General features: G+C 42.7%; 1 protein-coding gene across 3 annotated transcripts in view; it reads right to left on the bottom strand.

Moving 5' to 3' along the window:
- The window catches only part of CPNE4 (copine 4), a 665006-nt gene that overhangs the window by 2182 nt on the left and 647053 nt on the right, over window positions 1-15771 (bottom strand). For all 3 annotated transcript variants that reach the window (XM_072792768.1, XM_072792769.1, XM_072792770.1), the window contains 3 exons: window positions 12725-12776; window positions 11462-11595; window positions 5527-5763 (listed from right to left, as the gene is read on the bottom strand). In XM_072792768.1, coding sequence (XP_072648869.1) covers window positions 5527-5763; window positions 11462-11595; window positions 12725-12776 — 423 coding nt within the window. The remainder of the gene's footprint in view (window positions 1-5526; window positions 5764-11461; window positions 11596-12724; window positions 12777-15771) is intronic.

The raw sequence follows: 15771 nt of genomic DNA, 5'->3' as shown, positions 1-15771 counted from the left end.
TAAAAAATTAAAATAAACTACTCACATCTGAGGACGGGTGAAAGTTGGAGGGCAGAATGAATTTTCTTTAAGTTTTGTTCCCAATTTGGATTCAATTCCAAGCACTGTGCTAAGGGTTTATGAGTTTGTGGTTCTTGCTATTAAGGAGGGGAGCCTAGTGTGGCCAAGATGAACTTCACTGTGAGATTGATTGAACACAGTACATGCTACAGACCAGCAGTATCACTTCGCATGGGAGCTTAATAGAAATGTAAATGTTAGACCCCTTCTAGAGCCACTGAAGCATAATCTGCATTTTACCTTGATACCCTGGCATGATTCCTATGCATACTGAGATTTGAGAAGCACTGCTCTAGAGTCACAAACACCCTGGGACCAGAACACAGAAAATGAAAAGATGGCATCATTTTAGAGAAAATCACAGCAGGCTTCCAAGGGGAATGGCATTTGATCATTCTCAGCACAGTGAGTAATCTGATGGGGCTGAAGGAAGTGTGTGTGTGTGTGTGTGTGTGTGTGTGTGTGTTGGGGATGCAGGATTGTTGGAGTATTCCAGTTGGAAAATAAGCTTGAGGTTAGGTGATAGAGGGTCTTTAATACCACTAATTAATGTAGTCTTTATCCTATCAGCATTATGATCTCACTGTATGATTTGGGGTAGAGGAAGGTGGAGGTTGGTTTTCTGCATGGACTCTGGAGTCATATAGAGCTGGATCTGACTTCTGGCTCTGGGATTTGGTACTAACTTTCCAATCCCTGGGCGAGTAAAATTGCCGGAGCCTCATTATTAGCTATTATTGAAGTTGAAAACTTGAAACCAAGGAACCAGTTAATGAGTGTCTGAGATTCCTTAGCAAAGAAAAGAAAGGGCTAGACTCAATGTCGAATGACCTGGTTTCTTGCTCTTTCTTTCTTTATGTGGCTTGCCACTCAGCCATTAAACTTGGCTAAGCCCCAATGTTCCTAGAGACAAAATAGCAAAGGATAGGGATTGAGTTTATCTTACACAGTTTCTAGGAGGCTCAAAAGAGAGACATGTATCTTAAAGACAATCTGAAAACACGTCAAGGAGTTTTTCTAAAGTTACCTCTCACATTTTGAAGATGTCATGACATGTTAGGCACTTGGCATCCATGAATGCTCTTTTAGTTTATAAATGTCTATTCAGGGTTGTGTGTTAGAGCATGGTCCACATGTACACTGGGGTAGCTATGAAAGTCATTCCTATCGTTTTCTCTGGCCACAGTTCACATAAAGGCTAGAAAGTCAAATACTTAATTTCCCAGCCTCTCATGCATCTAGGGATGGCCATATGACCCAATTTCTTTGTTTCTTTTTAAATTTTTAATTTTAAATAAGTCCCATGCCCAACATGGGGCTTGAACTCCTGACCCTGAGATCAAGAGTCACATTCTCTGCCAACTGGGCCAGCCAGGCACCCCAATATGACCCAATTTCATCTTTGAAACATAAGGATTGTTTCTTGGAAAGCTTTTCTTTCATGGTTAGAGGGGACAGACATGTCTCCCTTTCCTCTTCATTTCTTCCTTGAACTAGAATGTAATTCTTGGAGCTATGGAAATTGTTTTATCATCTTGAGTGAATAGCAAAGAAAATCACCAAGTGCTGATACCATCAAATCTCTGAAAAAAAGATGTGGGCAGCTGCCAGTCCCTAACTTCTAGTTGCATAAGAACAACATATTTGTATTTATACAACCTAGGGTTTCTCACTTTTGGCTCTATTTCCATTTTGGGCCTGATAATTCTTTGGGTGGGGAACTGTCCTGTGCATTGTAGGATGATTACCAGCACTCCTGGCCTCTACCCACTACACGCAAATAGCATCCAAAGCTGCCACCATCATAAATGTCTCCAGACATTGCCAAAGTTGTCCCTGGTAAAGAACCACTTGTGCAATCCACTGTAAGATGGATTGGTTCTTAGGTGAAGCCAAAGATAACCCTGAACAGTGCTGTCAAATAGAACTTGGTATAATAATGGAAATCTCCTACATCTGCCATGTCCAATGTGGTAGTCACGAGACACGTGTGATTATCCAGCCCTTGAAAGGTGGCTGGAGTGACTGAAAAACTGAACTTTAAATTTTATTTAATTTAAATAGCCACATGTAGCTATTTGTTGCTGTATGTAGATGGCACATACATACAGTCCTTCTAAATGACTCTCCCAATTCCTTTGCATTATCTGGGTTGGTGGCTCTGGTGAGCAATTAGAGCTTTGGGGGCATTATCTGGTTGGGAAAGGGCCAAAAATGTGAAGGCAGCTGTGTTTATTAACCCCCTACAAGGACCAGGTGCTGTGCTAAACTTTCTATAAGACCACCTTTATTCTTCCAAATGTGTGTGTCATCTGCCTCATTTTACAGACGAAAGTCTGTGGCACAGTGAGGTTAATTAACTTGCCTGGAGCCACACAGCTCAGAGTCTGTGCCCTGCCCCCTTCCAAGATCTGAGTTATCATGTAAAGGGAGGCAATTCATGGGTTACTCGCTCGTATGAAATGATGTCAGCTTACCTTCCATTTCGTTTACTGTGTATGAATTCAGAGTAGATACGTTCGGATAATGATATGGTTTTCAAGCTCTAATCTGAAATCCATGAAGATAAGGGGCATGATTTGCTTCTGGTGTTGTCTTTGTAACCCACAAAGCAGCTGGAGACCATGCAGCAGACACGTATGAGCAGTACCCCACTCCTTTGACCTGGTTAGCGCGCTTCCTTGTTTCTGAGGCCCCTTCAATTCCCTGCCCACTATGGATTTGTCCTTCCTCTTACCAGCTCAAGCTATGAGGCTTTCCTCAGGGCTGTTCCTCTCTGCTATGAAGTCCTACAGTGTAACATTTGAACCCCTTTCAACCACCCGCAGGTTGCTTAGCATGGCAGTTTCCTGCTGCCACCTATGTTCCAAATGTGTGATACTCCAGTAAATTCCTTGAGGCCTGGACCCGTGGTTTTATCATTTCACTGTGGTCCCAGTCTAGCATGTGCCGTACCCACAGCAGGTGAACAGGATGCGGCTGGGAGAGAGGCAGGAACTTGCATGGCTCTGTGGCACTGCTGTAGCACACAGATGTGTGTGTGTTTGCAGGTGTGTATGTATGCAGGGACAGGAAGAGGGTGGTTTGGGGAAGTGCGTGACTCTCCTAGGGGATGAGCTCTTTGACCCCTCTTCACTCGCACAAAGTTATGGGTGGTGGGCAGTAATGTGACTTTTTCAGTCTGGCTGACAAAATGGGGCAGGAAATGAAAATCTGGAAAAGCCACCCCCTCTCCCCACCTTGGGCAGTATGCAAGTAAGTAGCTTCATTGATGATCACAGTGCAGCAAATTGAGCCTGTTCTAGCACATTCGTCCAGGCAGTAGATACCACTTCTTGCTGTCTACATGCAGAACACCTGAGGGCTTGGTGAGCCTTTTTTATTTAGTAAGTGGTTTCATTTGGAAATACCCTCCTCAGGCAAACTGAAGGGGGGCTGTGGTAGCACAGCTAGCCCTCACCCACGCTATTGCCCATGTGCTTGTTGGGGGCTTGGAACTCCCTTTCCGCTCAACACTATAGCCAGGGATTGATTTTAGGCTTCTCTAATGATTCTAATTACACACAGTCCTCCTTAAAAAGAGAATTGCAACTGTGTGGCAGTACAGTTATGAGCAATACCTTATTGTGTGGGGAGCCCTGGCGTGTTCAAGGATCTCACTAAGTGGTCCCAGCAGGCCAAGAGATGTAGGGTTCACTGGAGGCTGCTGGGCTCACTATTTATCTGAATGTTTGCTTTAAAGCCTGTCCCCAAAAGGTGGCAAACAGCAGTTTATGAGAAGTATATGCCAAAGGCTCTGACACTGGCACTGGGACGTGTCGATAATAAATAATGATCCATCCATCCTTTCACTCCTATACTTGCCTTACCCAGTGTAGCTGGGGTCCCAGTGTGAGCCCAAATTGGGATTCAGATGTTTCTGGACATACCTGGTAAAATGGCTAGGAGAGTGAAAGCAATGCATCTGAATGAGGGCTTTTGGCTTGAGGAGAAAGGCTTTTCCAGAAAATGTCAGGAGGGAAAGCTCAAAGTGGATGGCACAGTGCCTATTCCTTCCTCACCCTGCCTCTAATAACTGACTTCAGGCCTGAACTGGACAGGAAGCTAAAGACACTTGTAGAAGGGATCCTGCAGGTGTAGGGACACAGATTTCACTGCATTAACGGTCCAGGTGACAGAGGGGTCTCTGTAGCATGAAAAGGAGGGGACTCCTGTCATTCCCAAGGGGACTGCAGGGTATTTGCAGGGCACTGAGGATTTTCGAGATTCCCTCCTGCTGGGGTAGCTCCAAGCCCTGGGAGCAGTATCACTGGCACCATACACACAGCAGAGGGCAAGGCCTCAATGGATAGCAGGGGGCAGGGATGCTCTGCCCTGGAGTGGCTTCCACAAGGGTCACAGAACAAAAGAACACAGACAACTGTCTGTGACAACCTACGTGAGTCACAGATACTGCTGGGGGAGGCTCTGAAGGGTTCCTCAGGGCCATGACCAGCACAGAAGGAGACTTTGTGTGTGAATCAGAGAAGAAAGCGTCACTTGGGGCAACTGCAGCCCTTCCAGGTACAGGGTTTGGTTATATTTTAAAGGTGCCTCTTCTTCTCTGCAGTTGGTAATTACCCCAAATTTGGAAATGCTGAAAAATTGGTACGGAGCAATTTCTCGATGTCACGCTAGAGCATTGTCTGATGGGCCTACTTTAGGGTCATCTTGGGACTGTCACACTGCTTGACCTACTCTTTGTTACTGGTGGAAATCCAAGAGTGTAAAGCTAAATGTTAACTTGCAGAAAACTAGTAAGATTTCTGCCCTGTAGAGAAGGTAATCTAAAGATGATGATGAAGAAGGTTTTTTACCCTTTGGGTCATTAACCAGTTTCAAATCTGCCTTAGGAAACCTGGTCTAGTATTCCCTCCCACTGACCATCAGCAACTATTTTATTATCCTCCTTTGAAGCAGCTTTGCCATCTTTCTGGTTCCCTCATTAATAAGGTAAAGAAATCTTTGATGCTGCTTAGTGTATACTTGTAGAGGATTTAGGTTTCTATCATTTCAAAAATAGACTTTTCCAAGGCAAACACAGGCTTCTCCTGGGGCACATGGCTTGACAAGGAGAACCTGGGCTGAATTTCAGCTTCTCTTTGTCACTTCAGCCGGGCACCCTTAAGCAGGGAGCAACCTGCCTAACTGTACATGGCAGCCCTGCATACACCAGAAAGCCTAAATTATACGGATGAGGGCAGTGCCAGTGAAATGCTGGCTGCCACAGTTAGCATGACTCCTCAGCCATTGCTGGAATTATGCATCTTGTTCCAAAGAGTGAAGCTCTCTACATATCCTGAGTGTGAGATGGCCCGGCCTGGGCACGGATGGCTGGCATTGCTTCCCCCCAGACATTGGTGGGAAGTGTGGGAGGTGCTCGCTTGGGCTCTGCTCTCCCACGGGAAGCCCCAGAGATATGCGTACGTGTTTGAAGTTCCTGAAGGGCACGAACTGGACGATGTCTCGAAGAACAGGCTCTCCCTTCGGTGACCTCAGAATGCCATCGTCACCGTCCAGCATCTGCATGTCACTGAAGTCAGCGTTGCCCACCCCGACGATGATGACCGACATGGGGAGGTGGGAGGCGTGGACAATGGCCTCCCTGGTGTCAGCCATGTCCGTGATGACACCGTCGGTGAGGATCAGCAGGATGAAGTATTGCTGCCATTGACCGGAGACCAGGTGAGCACGGGGACCGAGGGGTGGGGGAGACAAGGACAGTACCAGTTATGCACCGGGCTGGCTTCTGTGCATACTGACCACGGTGACAGTGCTGACAGACTTTTAATGAGTCCTGTGTTGACGGCCCTAAAGACTGGAGGTGACAATGAATGGAGCTTCGATGCAGGGATAATAATTGTGGGTTAATTCTAAGAATCACCTTAATGGCAGTTACACAGTACAGTGTGGTGGACAGAGCAGCGGAGGGGAGGCAGGAGGGGCCGGCCTCGAAGCCTCCACTCTCTGAGCTCCTGGGAGAACTCCTTACCTCCTCTGGGTCTACACCCCTTCACCTCCTAGACTTCACCACTAGACTGTTTAACCCACCCTCTTCAGCTGGGGGATTTTTCAGAGCCTGTAGCTGTACTGCCCAATACAATAGCCACTAGCTCCACATGACTACTGAGCCCTTGAAAAGTGGCTAGAGTAATAAGATTTTAGTTTTATTTCATTTTAATGAATTCAAATTCAACCTTCAAAATGAAGACTTGATTTGGTTATTGGAAACCTTTTAAGTACGTTTGGAACAACTCAGGTATGTGAATCTAGTTTCTCAACTATTAATCTATCAAGTATTTGCAGTGATTCTAGATCTACAAGTATTCTAGATCTACAATCTAGATCAAGTATTTGCAGTGATAATTTAGTATCCAGCTTAAGTTGATGTCAGTATAAAATACACATGGGTTTTGAAGACTGAGTACAAAAGAAAGAATGTAAAATATTTTATTAATAACTTTTTATATGGAACACATATTAAAATGAGGATATTTTGGTTGTATTGGGTTAGATAAAAACATATGATTAAAATTAATTCCCTTGATTCTTTTAACTTTTAAAAATGGGGCTATTAGAGAATTTAAAATTGCATATACAACTCCGTAACATTTCTGGTGGACAGCACTAGTCTAAAGCATTGCTAGCAGAAGGTGTGGGTTGCTGCCTCTTCCCCTGAAGGCCATGCACCATGGTCTAGTTTGAGTGTGCTTGTGGGTGCTGAGCTCCTGTGGCTTCTTGCTCCAAGTCCCAGCTCCCTGCATGCAGCCTGGCTGGCCTCCTTCCACCTGGGTAGGTTGGCAGGTGGCACATCTGAGAACAAGACTGGATAATATATTCTGTATTCATCAGCACAGGGAGGGCTTAGGACTTGCTATGGGGTCTGGAAAAGGCAGGCCATCAGAAGTCATCACTATTGTTAGTTGTGAGTGGTGTCATAATAGCATCTGCTGTGAGATGGGGGGGAAGCAGGGCACTGGGATGCTAACTCATGTCAATCTAATGTAATTTTTGCAAGATGCCCAACATCTGCAGGGAGTAAATGTAGGATTAGTAAGTCATTCCAAGTTGCCATTCTTCAAAGAAGAGAGGCTGGATAGAATAGCCACATTATGAAAACACCTGGTTCTGAGAATCATACTTAAAAGGTTGTGCATAGATTGTTAAAGGTTCCCGCTTCTCTCTGTAAATCTGAAAAAATATTTTAAACAAAATAACATGTCAAAAGTGCAACTGGAGGCACTGAACAGCAATTCACACTATGATGAAGATGGTCACATGTTCTAAATGTTTTCCATGTATTTAATATAAAGACTAATTCTGTTCCATGTCCATTAATTAACTACCCACCCCTAGTTCTAGGTGACCAACCAATTTTCAAATGCATTTGAGTTGTACATTTGTATCCATACCCATGCTCTTTGAGTCTTACATAGTCAGAAAAAAGGTGGCCTGGGAGTTTGGAGGAAGGTTTTAGTAGGATGACCTGATGGTGCAGCTAGGGGCAGTAGGAGGCAACTTGATGGTTGGGACAGAGGGAAGGAGTAGAGAATACACCAAATCATAAATCAACTCCCTAAGTTGTGCCCTGGAAGGCCAGGTGGATGCCACACTTGGAGGGAGACTGTTTCTGACTCAAAAGCAGATGGGCCTTTGTGTGAGTCACACTTTTGTGTCCTCCTCCTTCTTTCTCCACATCCCCCAACTCCCATTTGATCTGATCTTTGTGGACCAGAGGTTGGACCCCCCTACCTGCTCAATGCCTCCAGGAACAAAAACATCTGATAGCCACCTTACCACATCAAGAAGTTTTAGAGTTGAAATGGTCTAGAGACAGGGTTTGGAAAATATTTTCTGTAAAAGGACAATAATTAGTATCTTAGCCTTTGCAGGCCACAGTGATCTCTGTCCAACAACCTAACCCTGCTAGTATAGTGTGAGAATAGCCATATAGCCATATTCAATATTTAATATGAACAGGCATGGTGATGTTCTGATAAAACTTTATTGATGGATACCAAAGTTTGAATGTCATATAATTTCCCTGTGCCATGAAGTTATTCTTCTTTTGATTTTTTTCAACCATTTAAAAATGTAAAAGCCATTCTTCGCTTGTAAGTCATTGAAATACACTGCAGAATGCAGTTTGTTGACTTTTTATATAGAGCAGGGATTTTATTTTATTTTTTAAAGATTTTATTTTTAAGTAATCTCTACACCCAACATGGGGTAGAATTATACAATCCCGAATTTACAACCCTGAGATCAAGAGATGCATGTTAGAACATGCATCTGAGCAAGCCTTGGGACCTTAGAGCAGGGATTCTTAACCTGGGCCTGTGGACTGCTGAAAGACTTCAGACAGTTTGTGAACTTCGGATAAATTACATTTTAGTTTCACCAACCGAAATTTATAATTTTTTCAATTATAACCAACAAATAGAATTAATTTTAACTGTACTCATGACTTAGTCACCAAAAGAAATCACAGAATATTTTCCTGTCATATTACAGCAACTGCAAATATCTTACTATATCATTTATATCAACACTACTTAGAATTTACAGAATTATTAGACTAGTTATTGGTTCTCATAATTTAATGTTAATAAAAGAAGCATTTTATTACTATATTTATCATGCTTCTTAGCCACACTTAAAAAATTTTGCTGAATGCATTTCAATATATTTGGTTTATTTTAATATATAGTTTATTTTGTGTACTCAAAAGCATTTCTGAGGAAGGGTCCTTGGGCTTCTCCAGCTGTTAATGGTGTTCAGGGAACAAAAAAGGTCCAGAACCTCTGATCTGAAAAGATTGTCAGGATTCGAGAATCTGATCCTTCAAGGTTCAATCTAGCTAAAGGTAATAGGCTGAAGACTGCTGGATCAAAATCCTGATGGAAATTTCCAATAAAGCAAGCAGTAGTTTCTTCCAAAGTCAGGCTAGAAAATGTTCACAGATGAAATATCATAGTCTCTGAATGAACTTGAACGAACTTTGTAAGGAGGGGATTTTTTTTTTTCAATTTGTGTAAGAGTTCCATAAAATTGAGAAGAAAGTCTGACAGCCATGGACTCCCTGCACAACTTGCCAAAGAGGTTCAAGGTTAGAACCCTTAGCAATCAGTGATAACAAGGGCCCCTAGACCATGCACTCTTCAAAGAACAGGGAAAATCTCTGGGAAAAAACATCAGTTTTTGGCCTATAGGATAAATTATTTGGGGCTATATGGATTAGATGCTTCCTCCACTGATTCATTATCTGTGCTTTCAGAGCAGACCCACCTGACCTTGGGAGAGTGAGTCATGGTCAAAAACTCATGCTGGCTTATATCAGGCCCAAATCCTGACCAATGTCAGTCATGTTCTCTTTTTATTCTTGTAGATCTCAGTATTCCAGAGGAGCTGGGATCATTACGTTTTCAAACTGGGCTCTGGGGAGCCCTGGGGATACCTTAGATGTTCTTGGGGATAAGGAGGTAAAGGAGAACAGACAAATTTGAATTTCATCCCTTAGTCCAGATTTAGCAAGAATAATCTATTTTCTTAAAATCTATTTTAAATGTTGGGTTTCTGAACAATTATCATTTGAAGAGTTTGAATTTGAAGTTCCAGTGATGAAAAAAAGTAAAAAAAAAAAAAAGAAAAAAGAATAAAATGATATTACTCAGCCATTAGAAATAACAAATACCCACCATTTGCTTCGACGTGGATGGAACTGGAGGGTATTATGCTGAGTGAAATAAGTCAATTGGAGAAGGACAAACATTATATGGTCTCATTCATTTGGGGAATATAAAAAATACTGAAAGGGAATAATGGGGAAAGGAGAAAAAATGAGTGGAAAATATCAGAAAGGGAGACAGAACATGAGAGACTCCTAACTCTGGGAAATGAACTAGGGGTGGTGGAAGGGGAGGTGGGCGGGGGGTGGGGGTGACTGGGTGACGGGCACTGAGGGGGACACCTGATGGGATGAGCACTGGGTGTTATTCTATATGTTGGCAAATTGAACACCAATAAAAATAAATTTATAAAAAAAAGAATAAAATGAAATACTGATCCTGTCCAACCCTTATACTTAAATCTTGCATCAGTGAGAATTCAAAATTGCTCCATGGCCTCTGTATGTTTGGCAAGATGGAGGTGCCATTGACTGTTAGAAGTATAATTTTCAGATGAATGTTGAGGAGGAAAGTCTGACTGGCATGGGTGGATGGAGACAGTGAGATAGATTCCCTTTTGCTTTGAAGGAGAGTAAAGTAAGGGACGGTAGCTAAAGGGTAAAGTAGTGTCAAGGGAGAGATTTTAACTCAAATAGATATAGTCTGTTTTATTTGCTAATGGGACTGAGTCTGTTTTATTTGCTAATGGGAATGAGCCTTCAGTAGAAAGGGGAAATAGATGATAAGGAGAGAGGAGGAACATAACTGCTGGGTCAATGTCCTTGGATAATTGAGAGGAGATGTGTTCCAGTACACAAGAGGTTAACATCAGATATGAGCATGGTCCTCCAGCTATTCTAATATGAGGAAGGCTGAGAACCTGGGTACAGTGCAAATAGCTTGGATGAGTTCATGTCAGCAGTATATGATATCTTCTTCATGCAAATGCAGTATCTTGGAACCCAGGATAAAATTAGAGAAAATTTCAGACATCAGCAACATTCTACTAAATCTGAAAAAAAAAATTAAGAAAGCTAGAAAAGAAGTATATTGGTATCATCAAAAATGATATATAGAAAAGTTATTATGAAAAAAAAAAGAAAAGTTATTATGGTAATATACTGAACTCTAAAATTTTAGGAGAAGAAACCAAATTCTGTTTGGCCTTGTTACCTTGATTTGCAATTTTCTTAAGAAAGCCATGAATAGAATGTGAAACAAATATTTGCCATGATATTTTGTGCTGTTGCATTTGACTACCAGGGTCAGATTTATCCATTGTTTTACTTCTGTTTTGCTTTTCTTTGATCTGTAGTATGGGTAGTATGGGTATATGGGGAAGAAGATTTTTGGATGTCCCCCACCCCCACCCCACCCCCAGGATCATGAGGTGGCTAATGACCCGTACTCTGGTGACTATAGTAGCTTCCACTGTTGAGTGTCTCCTGTGTTCAGTTCAGGTAATGTTGCAGACATTTGAGATGTGTCACCTCTAAGCCTCACAATAACCCAGCAGAGATGGGTATGATTATCTCTATTTTTCAGAAAAGGAGATTGAGGATAGGGGAAGGTTAAGGCATTTGTCCAAACTCACACAGGTAGAGAATGTTTGGATTTGTTGCCAGAGTGGGATGGATGCGATGGCCAATATCCAGGTAAATGCCCATTAGCAGGAGGACCAGCCCTCTCCTTACCGATGCCTCCTTGGTGTTAGTCTCCTCTGATGCTGACTTGGCAACCTTCTGAATGATGGGGGCGATGTTGGTAGGACCGTAAAGCTGGAGTTTAGGAAGGCAGCTCTGATAGGCTTCCACAACTCCTTGAATTCCTGAGGTGAAATTGGCAAAGATCAGAAGTTCAGTAGTCCTCTCAAATACATGTGTAATCAAACACACAGAGAAATAAAGCGTTTAATTGCCCCTAGTCATCCTTATCAACATCACATTTATATCCATGAGGTAAAAAAGAAAACACCACATCCATGGTGGTGTTGCCTATCCTCCTGCCGAAGTCATTCTCTTTCAAAGCTCAAGTCAAGCAACCATTTCCACAAACTTTTCCCTAATGTTCTACTTCACACATACGATTTCATTAGATCCTCATAGCACAATGAAATAGATATTATACCTCTTTTATATGTGAGAAAACTGAAGCTCAGGGAGGTTAAATGATCTGCCTTAGGTCACACAGCAAGTGAGTTGTAGTCTTAGGATTTAAGACCAGGTCTTGTCTGGCTCTATCTAGGGGCTGAACTGTTAGCCACTAGGCAAGTCAGCTTTACTGTTTCTCTAGTTTTCATACCACCGACTGACTCTCCTCTAGTATACACCATCCTGGGCCACCCCTAGGAGTCATGTGTACATGGTTTCATCATCATTATTTAATGTAATATGCTGAGGAATTTTTGGCTGGAAATAATGCAACACTGACCAAAGCCTTTGAGAAGGCTCTTTCTGGCACAAAACCATAAAGGTACTTGTTTGAAGTCACTGAGGTCATATCCTTTGTCAGCACGTTGATAGTATCAAATGATTTCCATGTTTCCCCTTCTCCTTATTCTTTCACGGAGAGGAAGTTTTGAAAAAAAAATACCTAATGAAAACTTGGAAAGCAGAAAGAAGGGTAGCTAATCACTGCCCATGGGGTAAATTTCTCCCCCCTGTTTTTGTTTTGTTTTTTTTTTGGCCAGAGAAATCCAGAATTGGCATCAATACTCTTGGTGTAAGCTCAAGATCTCTTCTGCATTCTGTCTTTTATAACTATTTTTTTTTCTCTGTTATTGGCTTTTCATTGTCTTTGGAGTAGCACAGTTTATTTGGAACGAGGGAGCCTACTTCTCTGCTGTGGACAGATGACTGTGGATAACTGACACACTGCATCGGAGCAGAGAGACTAAAATAGGAAAGGTAAACACAGAAGGGCTGTGAGACCTCAGCTTTCTTTTATGTGTGATTTACCTGCACATTCTGGGTTGTCTTCATTAAAGTTGATTGCAAAGTCGTGAGAGACCTAGACACCAATTAAAATTTTAAAAAAGGAAGAAAGGAGAATTACAACTTTAATCCAGTAAGGAGGCACTGGGGTTTAGAGTTTGCAAACAAATGCCCATTACATTCATTATGTGTTAAGCAGCAGGAACCATTTTAAGCCTTTACACAATCAATCTGAGATGGAGGGTGAATTCTAAGCTCCCTGTGGTGTTGAGGTGACAGGAAGACTTTCCAGAATCAGATAAATGCTGGCAGGAGAGGAGAATAAGGCAAATAAAAAAGAAATCGAAGAAAAGATTTCTGAAAAATGTAACTCCAAATAGCTTCCAGATTGAACTGGCCACAGCCTAGAGGCTTAGATTTGGCTGAGCTCTATTTGGACCCAGTGATAAAAACAATGATAGCTCAATAACGCAAGCTGTCTGCCCAACATGGTGATGGTTATGAAGTCTCCAGCTAAGCTGTTGACATTTAAGAATCATTCTAACATGATATGCAGAAATATAGGGCAGGAGGATTTTCACATATACACAGTTAAAATAGACTCTACTCTTGGAAAAGTAATAAAGCAATACTTTTACTTTTCCAACACAAATTCCCTTACCTGGCAGGACCTATGCATAAGTCCGAAAAAGGTATTGTTTCCTTTTTTGTTTCTAAAACCTGATAAACAGGAGGGATGTTCTGGCATCTGGACATTTTTATTGGATCTTTTGAAATTATACAGAGATTTCCATTTCAAAGGTGATTTCCATGCCCTGACTCTTTTGGGGGCTAGAAGATAGGTCATCGTGTTAAAAGATGCCTCTTTTCTTAGTGTTGGTGCCCTATCCCACATTTCCTTGTCCTGAGCACATCCAGGCAAGTCAGCTGACTTCCAACCATCTTACCTTCTCAGGCCTCCGGAGCCTGCTTTGGCTGCCTAGCTGAAAATGTTGAGAAACTAATGTTTTTGGGGAGCAGCCCTTAATCACTCAAGGGATGACAGGACATGGTGTATCAATACCCCAGCTCTCTTACCCCTTAGGGTCTGTGCATGCCCTACATTGTCTCCCTGGGGCCCCCAGAAGAATTAAGCTCTAGCTGCCCACAGTGGTAACTGGCTTCTTAGCACACCCTATGTTGACCTCCCCCCTCCATTCTTCCACCCTCTGTTGAGGTTTCTTCCACCTCTCAAATAAACAACTTGCAACCAAATCTTTCTTTCAAAGTCTATCCCCCAGAGAGTGCAAGCTAAGACATTAGTGCTTGTGGCTCAGTTTCAAGGCAAACTCAGATTTTATCCTAAAGAAGTCAATTGTGATAAACTTGCTGGATGTATCTGACAGACTGAGACCATTGGTGCCTGTCAGGGCAGAGGGGAAATTAGGCATGGAAAAGGGGCATTTGCATGACTTTTTGAGAGCAGCGATGAGGAAGTGAGAGGGATGCTCTTTAAGACAGCAGGAAGAATAAGTTAGCTGACAGGCAGTGTGGAGCCAAGGGATCAAATGAGCATGAGGACTTCAGGAAACAGCAAAAAGGATGAGTTACTCCAAAAGGGGGGCCAGGCAGGTGTCACAGATGAGAAAAGGCCTGAAATAAGTGTACTGCATACCTTTGGCCTTAGTCCTGCTGGCCAAGCTGAGACCAGAAGACTACCTGGTGGGGATGTGGTGAAAGATGCTCAAGCATCTCTGGATAATTGGACAGGTGATTGTTTTTTTGTTTTTGCTTTTTAAAAATATATTTATTTATTTGAAATAGAGAGAGGGGGGGGGGAGGGCAAGGGAGAGAGACACAGAGAGAATCTCAAGCAGATTCCCTACTGAGTGTGGAGCCTGACACAGGGCTCTATCTCATGACCCTGAGGTCATGAACTGAGCTGAAATCAAGAGTTGGACGCTTAACCAACTGAGCCACCAAAGAAACCCATGGATTGGTGGTTATTGAGGCACATCTCATTTTCAAAGCTCAGGAGCTCTGGGAAGAAGGTTGGTACCCATTTGCCCACATTCTGGAATTGATACCCCACTGAAGGGGCCAGCATCCTCAGTTTTAATTCTTGCATTTGTCATCTTTTAATCTTAGTGTTGCCAGGTCTTTTAGTTTTTCCAGAGAGGTGAGAAATCTGACATTGTATATGAAATTGTTTAATTCTTTAAAAAATTGTGTCCAATATAATACATTTGTGGCCTGAATAATGTCTACAGGTCACCAGCCAGTAACTCCTGTCCCATGTTCTTCCTCCCCATGTGCTCAATTTCCAACAAATACTTCTATAATTTTGTAGCCATGGCTAGCAGGGAAGATAGTGTGGGATATAAGGCAAACAAGAAAGAGGACAGGTCAGAGAGACACACCACTCCATCCACTGCTCTTCCAGCAGTAACAGGGGTATGGATTCTTTTCTTTCAAAAAAGTACACAAAAGGGAAAAGTGCTTGGTCTGGCAGCTCTGGTGTGGGAGAAAATGTCAGCATTTTTCTCCTGCCCTGTGACTCAATCAGTAAAAGGGAAACTGATGACTGAGCAGTATTGCTTCCACTTAGCTTGTACCTCAGAGGAATTGGTAAAGCTGGGGCAGGGACTTTTCTGTCTCTCCAAGGCCCTTCTACTTGTGGGAGCAGAGTTCTCTGGGGAGAGTGTCCCACAGGAGCATCTGGTATACCACAGCACAATGCCTCAGCTCCACTGCAGTGCAAATCTCTCTTCACAATCTTTGCCTTCCTTGTTTGTGAGAAATGACTATCAAATAGGACTCCAGTGTTTTCACAGAAACCTTTCAGCTTCCCAATACTTGAAGCCACAGTGGTTATCATTGGAACTTTCAGGACTTCTCTGTGTCTCTCCCTCACACAGGCCTGTTGCTCAGAGACTTGGAATGAGGGGCATCTGTAGACATTATTGTCACAGACTTTCACAGTTGGCATTGTTGGTAGGACTTTTATCTGGGGGATATCTGAATAGATAGGTTCTGAGCCAGTGGAGAGCAACTACCTGAGTGTTTTCTCAGTCTTTGACCATATCTGTTAA

Source organism: Canis lupus, chromosome 22, assembly GCF_048164855.1.
Source record: "Canis lupus baileyi chromosome 22, mCanLup2.hap1, whole genome shotgun sequence".
Taxonomy (NCBI): Eukaryota; Metazoa; Chordata; class Mammalia; order Carnivora; family Canidae; genus Canis; species Canis lupus.
This window is presented reverse-complemented; position numbering and strand designations above follow the sequence as displayed.